The 14,088-nt window shown below is 45.9% G+C and overlaps 1 protein-coding gene across 1 annotated transcript in view; it reads right to left on the minus strand.

Moving 5' to 3' along the window:
* Positions 1-4,604: 4,604 nt before the first annotated feature.
* The window catches only part of TMX3 (thioredoxin related transmembrane protein 3), a 39,463-nt gene continuing 29,979 nt past the window's right edge, over positions 4,605-14,088 (minus strand). The window contains exons 12-17 of the mRNA XM_013004765.2: positions 13,714-13,771; positions 13,476-13,529; positions 13,094-13,150; positions 8,514-8,643; positions 6,901-6,969; positions 4,605-6,208 (exon numbers count right to left, since the gene is read on the minus strand). Coding sequence (XP_012860219.1) covers positions 5,930-6,208; positions 6,901-6,969; positions 8,514-8,643; positions 13,094-13,150; positions 13,476-13,529; positions 13,714-13,771 — 647 coding nt within the window. The 3' untranslated portion in view covers positions 4,605-5,929. The remainder of the gene's footprint in view (positions 6,209-6,900; positions 6,970-8,513; positions 8,644-13,093; positions 13,151-13,475; positions 13,530-13,713; positions 13,772-14,088) is intronic.

Genomic DNA, 14,088 nt, shown 5'->3' on the forward strand with positions numbered 1-14,088 from the left:
TGGGCCACCAGTCTTATTCCTGGTTCTTCTCTCTTCCTTACACGAGATTCAATTTGGGGAAGGAGATTGGTTTGTGAAGAAAGAAAATGGGTCTTTCAGTTCAGTGCTGCCTCCAGCAGAATGCAAGCTGGAAGCTCCCCTCCTGGTAACACTCTTTCCCAGCTCCTGGAAGAGCACAAGAAACAGACCACATATGCTGGGGCTTCTACCAAGTCCCGTCAAAGCCCAGCCTTTGTACACACAGAGGCGACAGGAGCACCAACCACTAGAGATCCTAACCAACTTCTCTACTAAGAAGGAATGTCGTCTCACCCCCTTCTCACCATCTGGCGGAGCACGAACAAGAGGTTGTTAAGTAATTTGTTTAAAATTAATGTTACTGAGTGATTATATTCAAATCTGACCCTTATCTCCCAAGGCCTTCTGAACTACACTTCCTATTTAAGAACTCAGCCTCAGGATTTTCTCCCCCACGGTAAGCTTGAGGAATTCGCCATATTTTCTAAGTAGCCACGGATCTCATCCATGAGGGAGACGAGACACAGAGTAAGGGCAGGGTGATGTGTGGCGGAAGAATCCCTATGTGGGCAAAGAGGACTTAACATGTTCCTGCCACAGCTCCTAAAGGTCAAGCTGTCCCTGTGAAAATTACTAGGATTCACATGTCAATATTGGAATGGACTTCGCATATTTATAAGGACCCCAAGAAAAAGTGTCATTGTTCGGGAGACTTCCAATTCAGAATCTCTGACTATGCTATCAACAGCTGTAAATAGGATTTTCTAGGTGTGGCTATAAAGCATGGGAAATAAAGAAAATGTTTACTTATCTTCAAACACCAGTAGTTATCTATTTGTGTTTTAGGAGCCAGTGTCCGCTGCATGTGGACATTATTTACAAAGGTTTAATAAACCCAATACTCAACATATTGTTATTGGCTCATCCATAATGTTTTATGACTGTAAAATCCTACTGACATTTTATAGTCTAGAATTCTGTCTGTAGGAAATTCAGAAACTTTTCCTCTGAAATGTGACAAGCTTTTATTGCAATGATATCTCCAGAGCCTTGATATTCAAAGAAGTGTTTTCATGCAAAATTGTCAATGCTGTTTCTTTAATGCCAATTAAGTATATTGTTGGTGGCATCTAATAGCAATTTTAAAATTCTGGTTATATCTGGCATCTTGGGTAATTTAGGTGCAAGAGAATAATCTTCAAATCTCCCAGAATGATTCCTTGCAAATAAATAGGGATTAAATTGTAGGAAATAGCCGAGCGAATGAAAACGCACTAGGATTTCATTCCAATAGCCTGGGCCTTTCTCTGTGGTACATGACAGCACGCATTCTCCGTGCAGATGAGACAGTGAATTGTCTACACGTGGTGTCTTTATCCTTCGCCAGTCACTGTACTAAATCCACCTTCTGCCTCACTCCTGTAATCCTCACAGAGAGGTAATCGTCTCCAGATTACAGGGAAGGCAGCTCAGGAGTACAGGCAAGTACTTGACTGCAGGCAGGTGGTGGTTCCCTGGAGCTTGCCGCCAACGTTGCTGGGCAGTTCACAACAGGGACGGTGCCCTCGCATCCCCATGGAACCCACTGATGGCTGCACAAGTTCTGTCACCCACTACAAAGCCAGCCTTGCCCGCTAGTCCATGCAGCGGACTACCTCTGTGGGCCCATTTTGTGGTTTTGCCATATTGGTTGTTCCTGTTGGCAAGCAATTTTCAGAAATGAAAACTTTTATAACATTTGTATAAAAAGCATGGCTCTTGCATATTTCCCCCCCAAATGATGTTTGGTGGGAGAACAAACCAGACAGACGTGACTCTTTCTGGCAAGCAGTGTGGGGTATCAAGGTCACAAAGTGTCCAAGGTCACTAGGTAGTCGATGGCGTCAAAATCCAACTGTGAACTGAAGGTGAACATTTTTAAAAAGGATATAGTGTAGCATCAGACCTCATCAACTTCACAAGGGGAAAGAGACTCAAGATCAGTTTACACCAACGACGACGCTCTATGTAAGAGACCAGTCTTACTGACTCTGACATCTCTACTTCTGACAAGGCAGGCTGTCCTTCTCAGTTGGGCTCAATAAGTGGTGCTGATGGCCACACAGAACTCACAGGCCATACTTAGTAATGGAGCTCATCATGGAAGGAACAACTTACAAGTCAGGCTCCGGAATGACTAGGGCACCATCCTTCGACCAGGATGGCTTCTTGGCCATGCTTCTAGGCAGGCCGCTCTCACTGCAGGGCAAGATTCCCTCCTGGAAAAATGAATCCTTAAAAAGTATTAGGTTTTACATGATATGTCAAATATAAAACGCATCAGACTTAGGAACTTTAGGTTTTTGATTTAGAAATTGGTCAGACTAGAAGTAGATTATTAGAGTCTGCTTAAATTCCCAAAGTCTGTTCTTATTTGTTAAGGATGATGTACATCTTTGTAGGGGTTCTGTCTTACCTGCCCCTCCTGCATATACTACTAGTCATTTCACAAACAACCAAAAGAAGAGTGTAAAATTGAAACACTGCACACATTTCCGGTGAATTTATTTTAGAAAAGCAAAGGTTACCATTGGTGCCATTGATAGGCCATCAAGAATTCAACAAGTTGGTAATACACATTCAAAACCTTTACATAGTTCAAAATGAAAAATAAACAAAAACTGTCCATTCTTGGACTCAAGACACATTCAGAAACAAATAAACAGATAAAAATAAAATGGCAAACCTAATCACACAAATTGATCGTCCCAATACTTCACATTGATTTGAACATTTCTGCATAACAAAAACACCAGAGATTTCCCCCTTGCCCAACCTCCATTACTTTATGAAGCCACGATGAAAATAATTACTTTCCGCAAAAACAAAGTCCCGTGAAGCACAGCACAAGAAGATAGAAGCCCACCACACTACCAGCAGCCACCGCTGGTGACTCCTCATAGACATGCCCTTCCTTCTCCCTTCTGACAGCTGGCACCTTGGGGTTAGCTCCCAATCACATTCCAGGGAGAAGTGTGTGGGAGGAGGAACATTTGGGGTCAGAACCACCTCAAATAAAGTTTATATGAGATTAGCTGGAGAAATGAAACAAACATGCAATTGCTCTCTGAGATATCGGTACGTGTTCTCCAAGGACTGGGCACAGCAGCATCTGGAGGAGTCCTGGGTTGTAGAAACAGAACTCTTACAAGGGAAAGAGAAGGGAATTTCCCAGTTAGGGAAGGGCATTTCCAGTGACACAGATGCAAACATCAACGATCCACACTACCTACCTTCTCCTGCTAGAACCAGTTATTGGAGGGCCACCTCGGCTCTTAAGTATCCACAAAGGAAAGCCGCTTTCCTAGTGTGCTCTGGTTACACTTGAGCAGGAAAAGCATGTGAACAAATGTTGGTAACTTGCTCTGTGAGCAGCCTGACAAACCCAACTGTAAGGAAGAAAGCAAGCTGATCCCCCACACGCTGCCTTGTCCCCGTGGACCTGAGGAAGGTCCATGGCACAGGCAGTGGGAAGTCTCGGAGCGCACAGCAGGGTGACCGGATTGTGTCCTTTGTGCTGCCCACGGAGGCCCCTCACCTAGAGCGGCTGCGGCAGTGCTACACTCCAGGCTAGAAGCATGCAGGTGACTCACGAGCAAGCTCGGCGAACACAAAGGCGTACACCCACACAAAGGCATTTGGGGGAGCAGAAATCTCTCTTCAGCCTTGGCATCGTTAACCTCCACTCACTGCGACCACAACCCCAGCTAGGCAGCGCCTGGGAGAGAAGATAGGGATGCGGACTGAACATGCACACAGTCCGTGCAATGTCTTGTGACTCTGTCAGAAACCCTTGCTATCCCTAGAGGAAGCTTCTTGCCACTGGCAGGAATTTCCCCACAGTCTGTGTGTGGATACTTTAAGACCCAAGATTTTTCTCCCTCCCTTCCGGGAGTTTCTCAATGAGATTCTCTTTTGTGGGAAAACGCAGTCTGTGCCTCTCAAAAATCTTTATCTTGGGACGTCAGGGGACGGAAGCTGCTGTGACACAAGCCTGATCAGAGCATGACCTTCACCTTCGGAGAGTATCCTCCACCGCTGGCTGGAGATGATTCTACCTGAAATCAAGAGGATGGGTCCATGCGCATGGGTCTCCAGTTTGTGTGTGAGAACGCTGACCTTCCTGTGGGCTGAAATTCTGGGACCCTGCTTGTGTCTCATCAATAAAAAGCCACGGTGCCGCAGACCTGAAGCACGAGCACTGAGCTATTCAAGACTAAAAGCAGGAGCAGGTAGACTCAAGAAAGCACTCGCTAGTCATCCCTTTGTTTGAAGATTTGAGTTTCAGCGTTTTGGTTTTGTCATGATGGATAAGTCATCAGAAGTGACATAAACTGTTTTTTAAAAAGTATAACAATGTAAAATGAGGGGATTATGAGGCTGCAGGGGGAGGGGGACAAATAAAAAAAGAGCTGATACCAAAGGCTCAATAGAAAGTAAATGTTTAGAAAGAATGAGGGCGACATATGTACAAACATACCTGATTCAACTCATGTATGGATTGTGATAGAGTTGTATGAGCCGCCAATAAAATAATTTTTTTTAAGTGTTAATGAAATCCTTTACTTTGGCTAACTCCATTACTTGAGAAATGGCCACCCCAAAAGTGGTCAACCGAAGAAAACTCTCAAGTTCCGCTGAAACAAAAGCCTCCAGAGAAAAACAAACCAAAACAAGAAATGAATCTATACCAAACACACCACACGGTTACTGGAAAAACTACGGACTGGCAAGCCAGGACCTGGGGAGAAAGTCCTACAGCACTGAACTGTGGACGGAAGCTGGGAGGCTGGTGTGGGTGAAGGATTTAGGGGGACAGAGGAGAAAACTAGGGAATTTCATTGCACTGAGCTCGACTTCCATTGTTTGACATGCTGACAAGGTAATTACTCATATCAACACAGATACACCAGTTATATTAGCTAACAGACTTGTGGTCAATAAATTTCATATATACATATATATATACACACATATGTAAATATACACACACATGGAGTATAAGTTATCATAAAGAGTGATATATTACTTTTTAAAAAGCAGCAGAAGCTTTTTACCAAAGGAAAATTGAAAAGAAATTCCAAGATATAAAACAGACCCAAAACAAAACAAAACAAAACAAAACAAAAAAACCATAAAGTACACCGTTCTGAGGTGGGCTTGGCCAAGGTTAGGTGGGGGAGGCAGAAGCCTCCAGTCCTGTGAGGGCACACTGTACACAGCCCGAGCTTCGGCTGTCCTGTCCCCACACACAGGCCCGCCCACCTGAAACCTTCACGATGATACAACATTAACAGAAAGATAACCAGTAGCATTTTCTTTCCTTGAAAAATAACACCCAAAAAATAACATGATGATGCTATACAAAACCAACGGACTCATTTCAATATTCAGATGCGAAAAATGAGCAGTTCTCTTCAGAGTGCGTATTTTTTTTTTTTGAGATTTAATTTTGTCCATATAAATCTTATCCAAAATATATCAGGAGGATGGATGGGAGGTGGAGGTATGACTTGTCCTATGGTGAACAGGTCTTCTAGCTGACTGGCCAAGAACCGCAACCTTGACACACATATTCAGAGAGAAAAACATGCAAACCTAAGTGATCTGTTACAGTGACAACTAGAAAATACACTTGGATGGCAAGTCTTGTTTCCATATGCGTGTGGGGTCTCTCTGTTCCAGACCCCCCAAAAAAACTTCTCCCCCCTCCCCACCCATTTATAGAAGGAACGCCTTTAAGCCATGCCGTCAGTATTAGCCACACACGTCCCCTTCGGCCAGAGTCAGGATTAAACATCTCAATTTAATAAATAGACTCTTGAGTAAGTGGAAATCCTAGCCAGACGGTGCTTCCTGCTACTGGTGGGGCTCAATCTTTCTTCTTGTCGGCTGCGTCCTTGGGTGGGGGCACAGGCTCAGCAGGTGGCAACGGAGCCTCCAAGCCATTTCGCCCTTGATGCTCCAGCCTCTCCTCCATCAGTTCTTGGTTCTCCAGGGTCTCAAGCTCGCTTTTGGTCAGCTCGTAACGCTCTTCCATGTAGCCTCCGTCGGAGTCTGCCGAGTAGATGCCGTAGCACATGATGCTGATGACACCCAGTGGCAGGCCGAAGAGAAAGCAGCCCATGAGTGGGGAGCTCTTGAAAATCGACTGTGGGGAGAGAAGAGACAGACACTCACTCGCTCACTCTCAGAGACAGGCACCCGGGGACTCGGCCACTGCTTCTTCCACATTACAGCTCAGAGGGCTTCCATGCATGCCAAGTACAGGAACACTTGGGGTCCGGCCTTAGTTTGCAATGTGCTCCTGCCCTTCTTGTGGTCGGCCCTGGATGACTGGCCAGGGGAAGGAGAACACAGTACGTACCTTTTTGGCTAAGCTGTACTCAGAATAAAGAAAATAAAAGATGAAATATGAACTGCAGTTCCAGTGAATTAAAGTCAACATTTGCACAGTCATTAAAAGTTATTGTCAGAGATACAAATCGTGTGCATGTACATGTGTTGATGTACCCCTGCTAGTAACAACCGAGACGGATGCCAAACTCCCCATCACCGTTTCTGGTGGGCATTGATCCCCCTCCCACAAACCTCATAATTCTCTCCTCCAGCTGATCTCTCTAGGCTGGGGAGATTCTGCACTTCCTTTGTCATCACAGCTACCGTCATCCTACTGTCCCCTAAATGAGGCCATTTCAAAATATAAACACTGACTAATCAAGTATCCTGCAAGGTAAAAAGACCCGTTTCCTTATCCTGTATCATTCCAATTTACCACCGTTAGACATACAGTACCTGCTATTTTGAACGATCAAGGGCACTGAACAGACTGTTGTAACTTACCAACACGGTAGTCCTCGCATCAAACATTATTCTTTTCAACCTCTGCAAGATGCTGTCCCCTCCTTGGGCCTTCAATTTAACAGGGACAAAAACAAAACAAAATTTACTGAAGTACCGTTCCCTCCCCTTTCTATGCTACCTCAACAAGCACAGGTTGAAAGGTGCCCTGAGCCCCAAGCCTGGTGAGCCCTGGGCCTGGCCCCCTGAGCCGAGAGCCCTGAGCCAGCGCAGACGGGAGAGGAAAGGAGTGACGCAAAGGACAGGGGCCGAGGGAGGCACCCTTGTTCCTGATGATGGCCTCAGTGTGCACGCATGCTGTTCACCGGGACCAGTCCCTGTGTTCTATGGGGAGACAGGTGTCTGGAAACTGCCAACAGAGCGCGAGCACCCCTCACCAGGCCCAGCAGGTGCACCCACTGGGAAGTCTTACTCTGTGACCAAGGGGATTGTGCCGACTTCCCGGCCTTGACCCAAAGTAGCAATGCTTGTAGGATGCCAGCCAACTCGCAAATCAAGCTTGTGCACAACCGAAGTGGAAGGGAAGTGCCGCCAGACTCCGTGAGATCAAGGGCAGCTCGTGCTTGCCACGTTTCCACTGAGTGAGGGCATGTGCGGCACACCGCCTCCCCAGGGAATGGTGTCACTCCCTCTCTGTGTAGAATCCATTTTACAGAGAATTCGTTTACAGAAAACAAACAGAAAATGAAAACGTGCCGTCATTATTCTGCGACACATTTTTCTGGACTGCCTTTCACACTTTCCCCTCGGGCTCAGGTTTCCAGAGCATTCGTCTCTGAAGAGTCCTACCAGCTGAAGCCCATTCTACAAACCACAAGAAATCCAGCAGTCCTATTGCCCCACAGAGGAGCCTTGGTGGCCCAGCGAGTTACACATCTGGCTGTTAACCCAGAGGTCAGCAGTTCGAACCCACCAGTCCTTTGCAGGAGAGAGATGAAGCTCTCGGCTCTCATAAAAGAAGAGTTATGGTTCCGTAAATACACAGGGGCAGTCTGCTCTGTCCTGCAGAGCTGCGAGGAGAGAGAAGCCACCTGATAGCAGTGGGTGCTGTCTGTCTAGTTTATGGCCCACGAGCTATACCACAAGTTGTCCTGGTTCATGCACTGGGCTGTGATCCGCAAGGCTGGCAGTTCAAAACCACTGGCAGCTCCTCGTGAGAAAGAAGGGGGTTTTCTACTCCCATAAATAGTCTCAGAAACACAGGAGAAGCTCTAGGCTGGCCTAGAGGGTTGTTATCAGTCGGCACTGATTTGATGGCAGTGATTTGAGGGTTTTGAAGCTGTGCTTCCAGAAAGTCCCACACCCTACTCATCCCTTCCTCCTTGAATTTGAATGCCAGCAATATGTCCCGGTACTGGGACTACCCACATCTCTACAAGGGAGCACCGCATTGGCTCCTCTGAGGAGAAGGAACCTCTTGGGTCCTCCCTCCGTGTTGGGGTGTCTCTGTCCGCTCTAAGGTAGAGAAGCCTGGACAGAGTCTGCCCCAGGTGACGCCCATGGCTGTGTCGGACCAGCACGAGAGGCAAACGTGCCACATGCCCTCTCCTCTCCCTCCCATGACCAGCCCTTTGAAACAGAAGCAGACGACTTACCTCCACCGTGCCGTTCAAAATGTTATCAATGAACCGGACCATGTCATGGACATTCCTAATCTGTCGGTCCAGTACATAGTATTGTTGGTTTGAAGTATTCAGCACAACCACCGTTGGCACCTTCAGTTCACTGAAAAACATGACAGCAACGAAATTAAAAAGCACATTAAATACACAGAAAACAAACACCAGCAGAGCCACATCACGGCGCAGTCACCCCAGTTCTAAATGGAGGCACCAAGCGTTCCTCCCCAGGCCGACGTTAAGACATGCTCCACAGGCCCATCGATTCAATGTCCACCTGATCATTACGGGAAGACACTGTGGTCTGCCAGGCAATCTGAAGACTCGATTAAAAAGTAGGGCTACAACGATTCTTCATGAACTACCTGCCCACGTCCAGGCAGCAATATTCCTTGTTTAAATAACACCTCGGTGACTCAGACACCATTGCTGGGAGCACAACGGTACCCCGACAAGAGCAGTCTCTCTGGAGAAACACAGCGTCAGGCAAGCAGCTTAGCTATGTTCTTCCTTTATAAGTTTTAAGAGGTGGGGTTATCAGTCTTGGCACACAAATGACATGAGAAAGTCTGAGTTAAACATTTAGCACACTCTTTTGCACATAATAAATGCTACCACAAATTCTAACGCCCACACACATGCCACCTGTCCTTCAGAGTGCGGCCCTCGTGCTCCGGCAGTGACTCAACGGCCAATCCAAACAGGGCATCACATGACCACTGTCTGCTATTCAGGGCCAGGGTTTCGTGTCACCATGAAGCAGCGTCAAGTTCCATGTGTCACCCAAATCACTCTGTGGTCTGGTGTGGCCACTGTGTGGCTGTGGCTGCCCTGGAGGCCTGCCATCCCGAGGCTGGACCTGCCTCACAGTGCTGCCTGCACAGCAGCCCTCCTCCCGCACACTGGCTGCCTGGGCGGAACTAAAGATCTCTGGGGTGGCAGCTGAGCCCTTAACCATTGGCCACCAGGACTGCACTGTCACTATATTATCACCCAGAGCAAGGATGGCCAATACTGCCCTGTACCATGTCTCTTCCAGGTGACTAGCAGTTGTTCCTCCCGGAAGCACGTGGCTTAGCAGGGGTCCACACGTGCTCCAGTGGCCGCGTTTGCTGCTGGTTCCAGTCATCCCCAGGAGAGGAAACTGCCAGGCTTGAGACAGGCAGGCAAGTGGAGCCAATGGAACCTGTTGGCAGTCTGTACTCACATCTACCCCTTCTGAGTGAGCCCACCCGAGACCCAAGAGAAAATCCACAGCCCTCGACCGAAGCTACTTGCACCAGTGAGTGTGGTGTTCAGCACCACTGAGGAGCAGCGGTCTGAGTGCGTGATCAGAAACCAAGCTCCCTGCTCCAATCGGATCCACCCAACAGGAGCGGAAGCTTGGCACTGCTGCATGGTCGTCAGTTAGTGTAACACCGAGCCACAGACAGACAGGCAAACCCTTGTGAAGAGCTGGATCCAAGCCAGGCATTCACACAAAAGTAGCTTCTATGTAAAAAGAAATCCATGACTGAAACCAGTGTTTGTTTGGAAAGAGTCTGATAGGAATAATGATGGGGAACACCATCTCATTCTAGTCGTTAGTCATAAAACCTCAGATACAAAATCATCCAATAGGCCGCAGATCTACTAGCACTCCACTAATTTCAACTTTGTACTGTGACTTAGGGAGGCTGTTACATGATCAGATCATCACTTTTGCATTCAACACATCAAACCCCACGATGTTTGTCCTGACCCTCCTCCACTGTATTCTCTTCTCTTTCACCCAGTCAACCTCCGTGGACTCTCTAGAACAGTGTTCCCCAAGTGCGACATGGCACCGGAAGGCTCTAGGTGTGCTGAAAAAGCAGACATCACGGGAGCCCCGGTGTCACGCTGGGTTACGCGCTGGGCTGCGATCCACAAGACTGGCAGTTTGAAACCACCAGCAGTTCCTTGGGGAAGAGATGAGGCTTTCAACTCCCATAAAGAGTTACAGTCTCAGAAACCTACCGGGAAGTTCTACCCTGCCCTATGGGCTCGCTGTGAGTTGGCATCATCTCAGTGGCAGTGAGTTTGGTTAAAAAGAAAAAAGAAAAAGCAGACATCTACAGTTTGTCCTGAATCATTTGCTAACATATGAAAGTTTTTAATTGCCAAGGAAGAAAGTGATACTTTTCTTCCTGAGAAAGTGAGTGCGGGAGTCTACGCTTTAGTTACTTCCCCACCCCTCCCACCCAGGTAACTGACAAACATCGGGGGTGGAGGGGAGTGGAGGGTAATGAAAATCTTTATGTTGACTTTTCTTTTTTCTAACGGTGATCTCATATTTGTTCTTTGGTGATTGACTAACTTCACACCGCATGATAGCCTCCAAATCCCTCCCTCCCTCCACCCTCCCTCCCTCCCTCTCTCGACCCACGCTGTGAGGTGTTTCCGTCTCCTCGTCTTTCTTTAACGATGTGTGGCGCTCCACTGCGTGTAGGGACCAGCGTGTCTCTACCCCTTCTTGCACCAAGGGGCATTCAGGTCGTTTCCATCCTCTTGCTGTTGTGAGTGGTGCTGCGATGATTGTGGGCGGGCGTCTGTCTGCTCACACTGTGGTCCTTCTTCCTTTAGGGCTCGCTGGGTCTTAGGTCCTCTCTCTTCCCAGTGTCTGGGAGGCAGCGCCGTACCACTTGCACAGTGGTTGTACTGATCTACCTCAGCTCACTGAAGTGTCCCATTTCATTCCTAACACATTTCCATTGTCTTAGATTCTACTTTTCCAATCCCCTGTTCTGCCCATTAATGGCTATTTGCATTGGTTTCAATTCATTTTAAGTCATGCTACATCGGCAGAAGGTTCTCAGAGCTCTACTACTCCCACATCACGATGATCCCATTGAAGGAGACCTGTCTTTCCCGGTAGGGTTCCGAGTGCCTTGCAACCCGAGGAACACATCTTCGGGCACTTTGCCAGGCAAGGTTTCGAGAGGACTCCAAAGATGTTGACGGGCCAAGGTTTTCAGGAGGTGAATGTGCTGTTTCTGCAGTAAACTCTCTGTCCTCAGGTCAACATTGATTCATAGCGAGTGCCCTGTGGATTGCTGAGACTCTAACTGTTTCGGGAGTAGAAAGGCCATCTTTCTCCTGTACACTGACTGGTGGTTTTGAACGGCCAATCATGTTGATCACAGCCCAACACATAACCCCAATTCCACCCTAGTGCAATCAACACTGTGTACAAATATCTGTTTACAATCTTGTTTTCAATCCTCATTTTACTACTTGCAGTTATTGTACTTGGAAACTTGGTGGGTATGAAACACTAATACTTATGATCTCAGAAACAAATCAGGCAGAGGTGAATTTAATACAGAGCTGACCCAGTGTGCAGAGACACGATCACGGCAGGCTGAAAACATGAACGATTCAGAAAAGGGGTCACACTGTGCACCGCGCGAGAGGCATGCCCCGCTCCACAGAGAGGGCCCAGTGGGAGCCCCCTAGGAAGATTCTCACTGAAAGACGCAATCTAGGTGCAGCAATATGCCCTCCCCTATCGTACTAAGTCTACATGAGGGTGAATGGTATAGCGGAGTTGTGCTTATGGCTCATTTGTAAATTCCATTTAAACAGTTATCTAATTTAAAACAGCACTAAGAGCCTGCAACAATTTTATTTTCTCCTTTTAGGAGGGTTTGATATAGTATGCAGACTTAAAACACAACAGTTAAGAAAGGGAGAGTATGTATCATTCACCTCCACGTTATGCTTACAGGCTAACAAATTCCTTGCTTTTCATGGGTTTCCCTGGCCACCATAACTCAGTCACTTCAATGGGGGTCCCACGATGGTCTCCTCTACTCTCATCTGTATTCCCTGCCCACAAGGAGGCAAAGGGTGACTTCTATTCCCTATGAGGTCTACGAGTGTGCAGATCCTAAGGAATTGGTTCACGTTGTGTGTGTTGTCTAATTAATGATTGTAAAGTTCTCCTAGTGTTTCATGGTTCACTTTTCAATGGCTTTAACAGGTTTAGGGGTATCCTATTTAATTCTTGCTCCAAGTGATGTGGGTCTTACATCTTTGTCTGCCTTGCTCGAGAGTTTATCAATCGAATGGGCTTTTTGGCAAGAATGAGCATTTTTGTTTCAGGTTATTCCATTTTCAATTTTCAATTGCTTTTTGAAATTACTACATCCTTCTGCTTGCTTTGGTTTTATTTTGCACTACCTGTTCTAATTTCCTGAGGTAGGTCTTGGTTTGTTTTTTTCAGACTCTTCCTGACTTTTAATCAGCCATCAGTGCTAAGAACTTCCCATCATAGCACATTTTTAACTGCATCCGACATTTAAAACAATTGTTTTATTAATCAAGTTTTCTATAACTCTGAATCATGAGCTAATATGTTTTGCAGTATACAACAGTATTAAGCTTCAGTAAGGTTTTGAATGTGAAATTGCAAAATGAAAGTATTTGATGACAATATCTGCATCCAAATATGTCAATTAGTTTATCTGTGCCCTTCTGTCCTCCGAAACCGAAATGTTAAAATAGCTAGGAAAATCAGTTAGCAGTTTACTTACTCCATCAGCAAGCTATTTATATATTCATTTCCATCCATATGGCCAAAGTGGAAATCCCTAACCAACAACAAAAAGAAGAGAGTATTAGACACACAAAAAAAGGGCAAACAATTCAAAGAATGGAACATCAAGGCTTGCTCATCACTGTACACAAGAACACTATTGTGAAACACACAAAACTATCCAAAGAGAATGTGAATCCCATCAGCTTTCAGTCATAAACACACACGATACACAATTGTAACAACTTAGTTCATTGATGCACCTTTGAAAGTACAAAATATTTCTACTGTTGCTTTATTAGAACATAAAACATAATCATTAGAATACAAAACACAACTGGATAAAACGAAAGGAAACTTTCAGAATCTGAAGCACCTACCTACGGAAGTGGGCTTTGTAATCTTGGGCAACTTCCTTAATAACTGACTTTAATCTGTGGAAGAATAAATACATGAATATTTCGTCACCTATTTTGAAAATACAGTAACTAAATTCTAACATCTGCTACCCTAGCTAAGTGCTGCAGGGAAAGTAAGAGACCATATAAAATATCTGAAACCCTATAAAATCTGAACTGCATGACGTTTGAAGCTTAAAACTATTTCAAGGTACCATACCTGGTATGTTCAACTGATGTATTTTTCTCATCAATAACTGCAATAACCACAAGTTTTCCTGAAATTAAGAATGACATATCTAATTTTAATAACACTCATTATGCAAAGTTTTCGTTTATGCTTTTGTCGTTTCCACAGAGTGTAATTGCAACCATCCTACACACGTGCAAACTCCATTCTGAGCGATGCAAGGTCACAGAAGAAAGCAATGAAGGAGCAGACTTCAATCCCTCCAAAATGTGAATGGCAAATGCTTTTTATAACAACATCCATCCTAAAATTCATTATTTCCCCCCAACATAACTTAAAAATCGACCACAGTATCTTACAGGAAACAACAGCCATAGGAAAGGGTTGCTGAATCCATGGGCTCCA

This window comes from Echinops telfairi, unplaced genomic scaffold, assembly GCF_000313985.2.
Source record: "Echinops telfairi isolate 266 unplaced genomic scaffold, ASM31398v2 ScPeMD7_7400;HRSCAF=8409, whole genome shotgun sequence".
NCBI classification, from domain to species: Eukaryota; Metazoa; Chordata; class Mammalia; order Afrosoricida; family Tenrecidae; genus Echinops; species Echinops telfairi.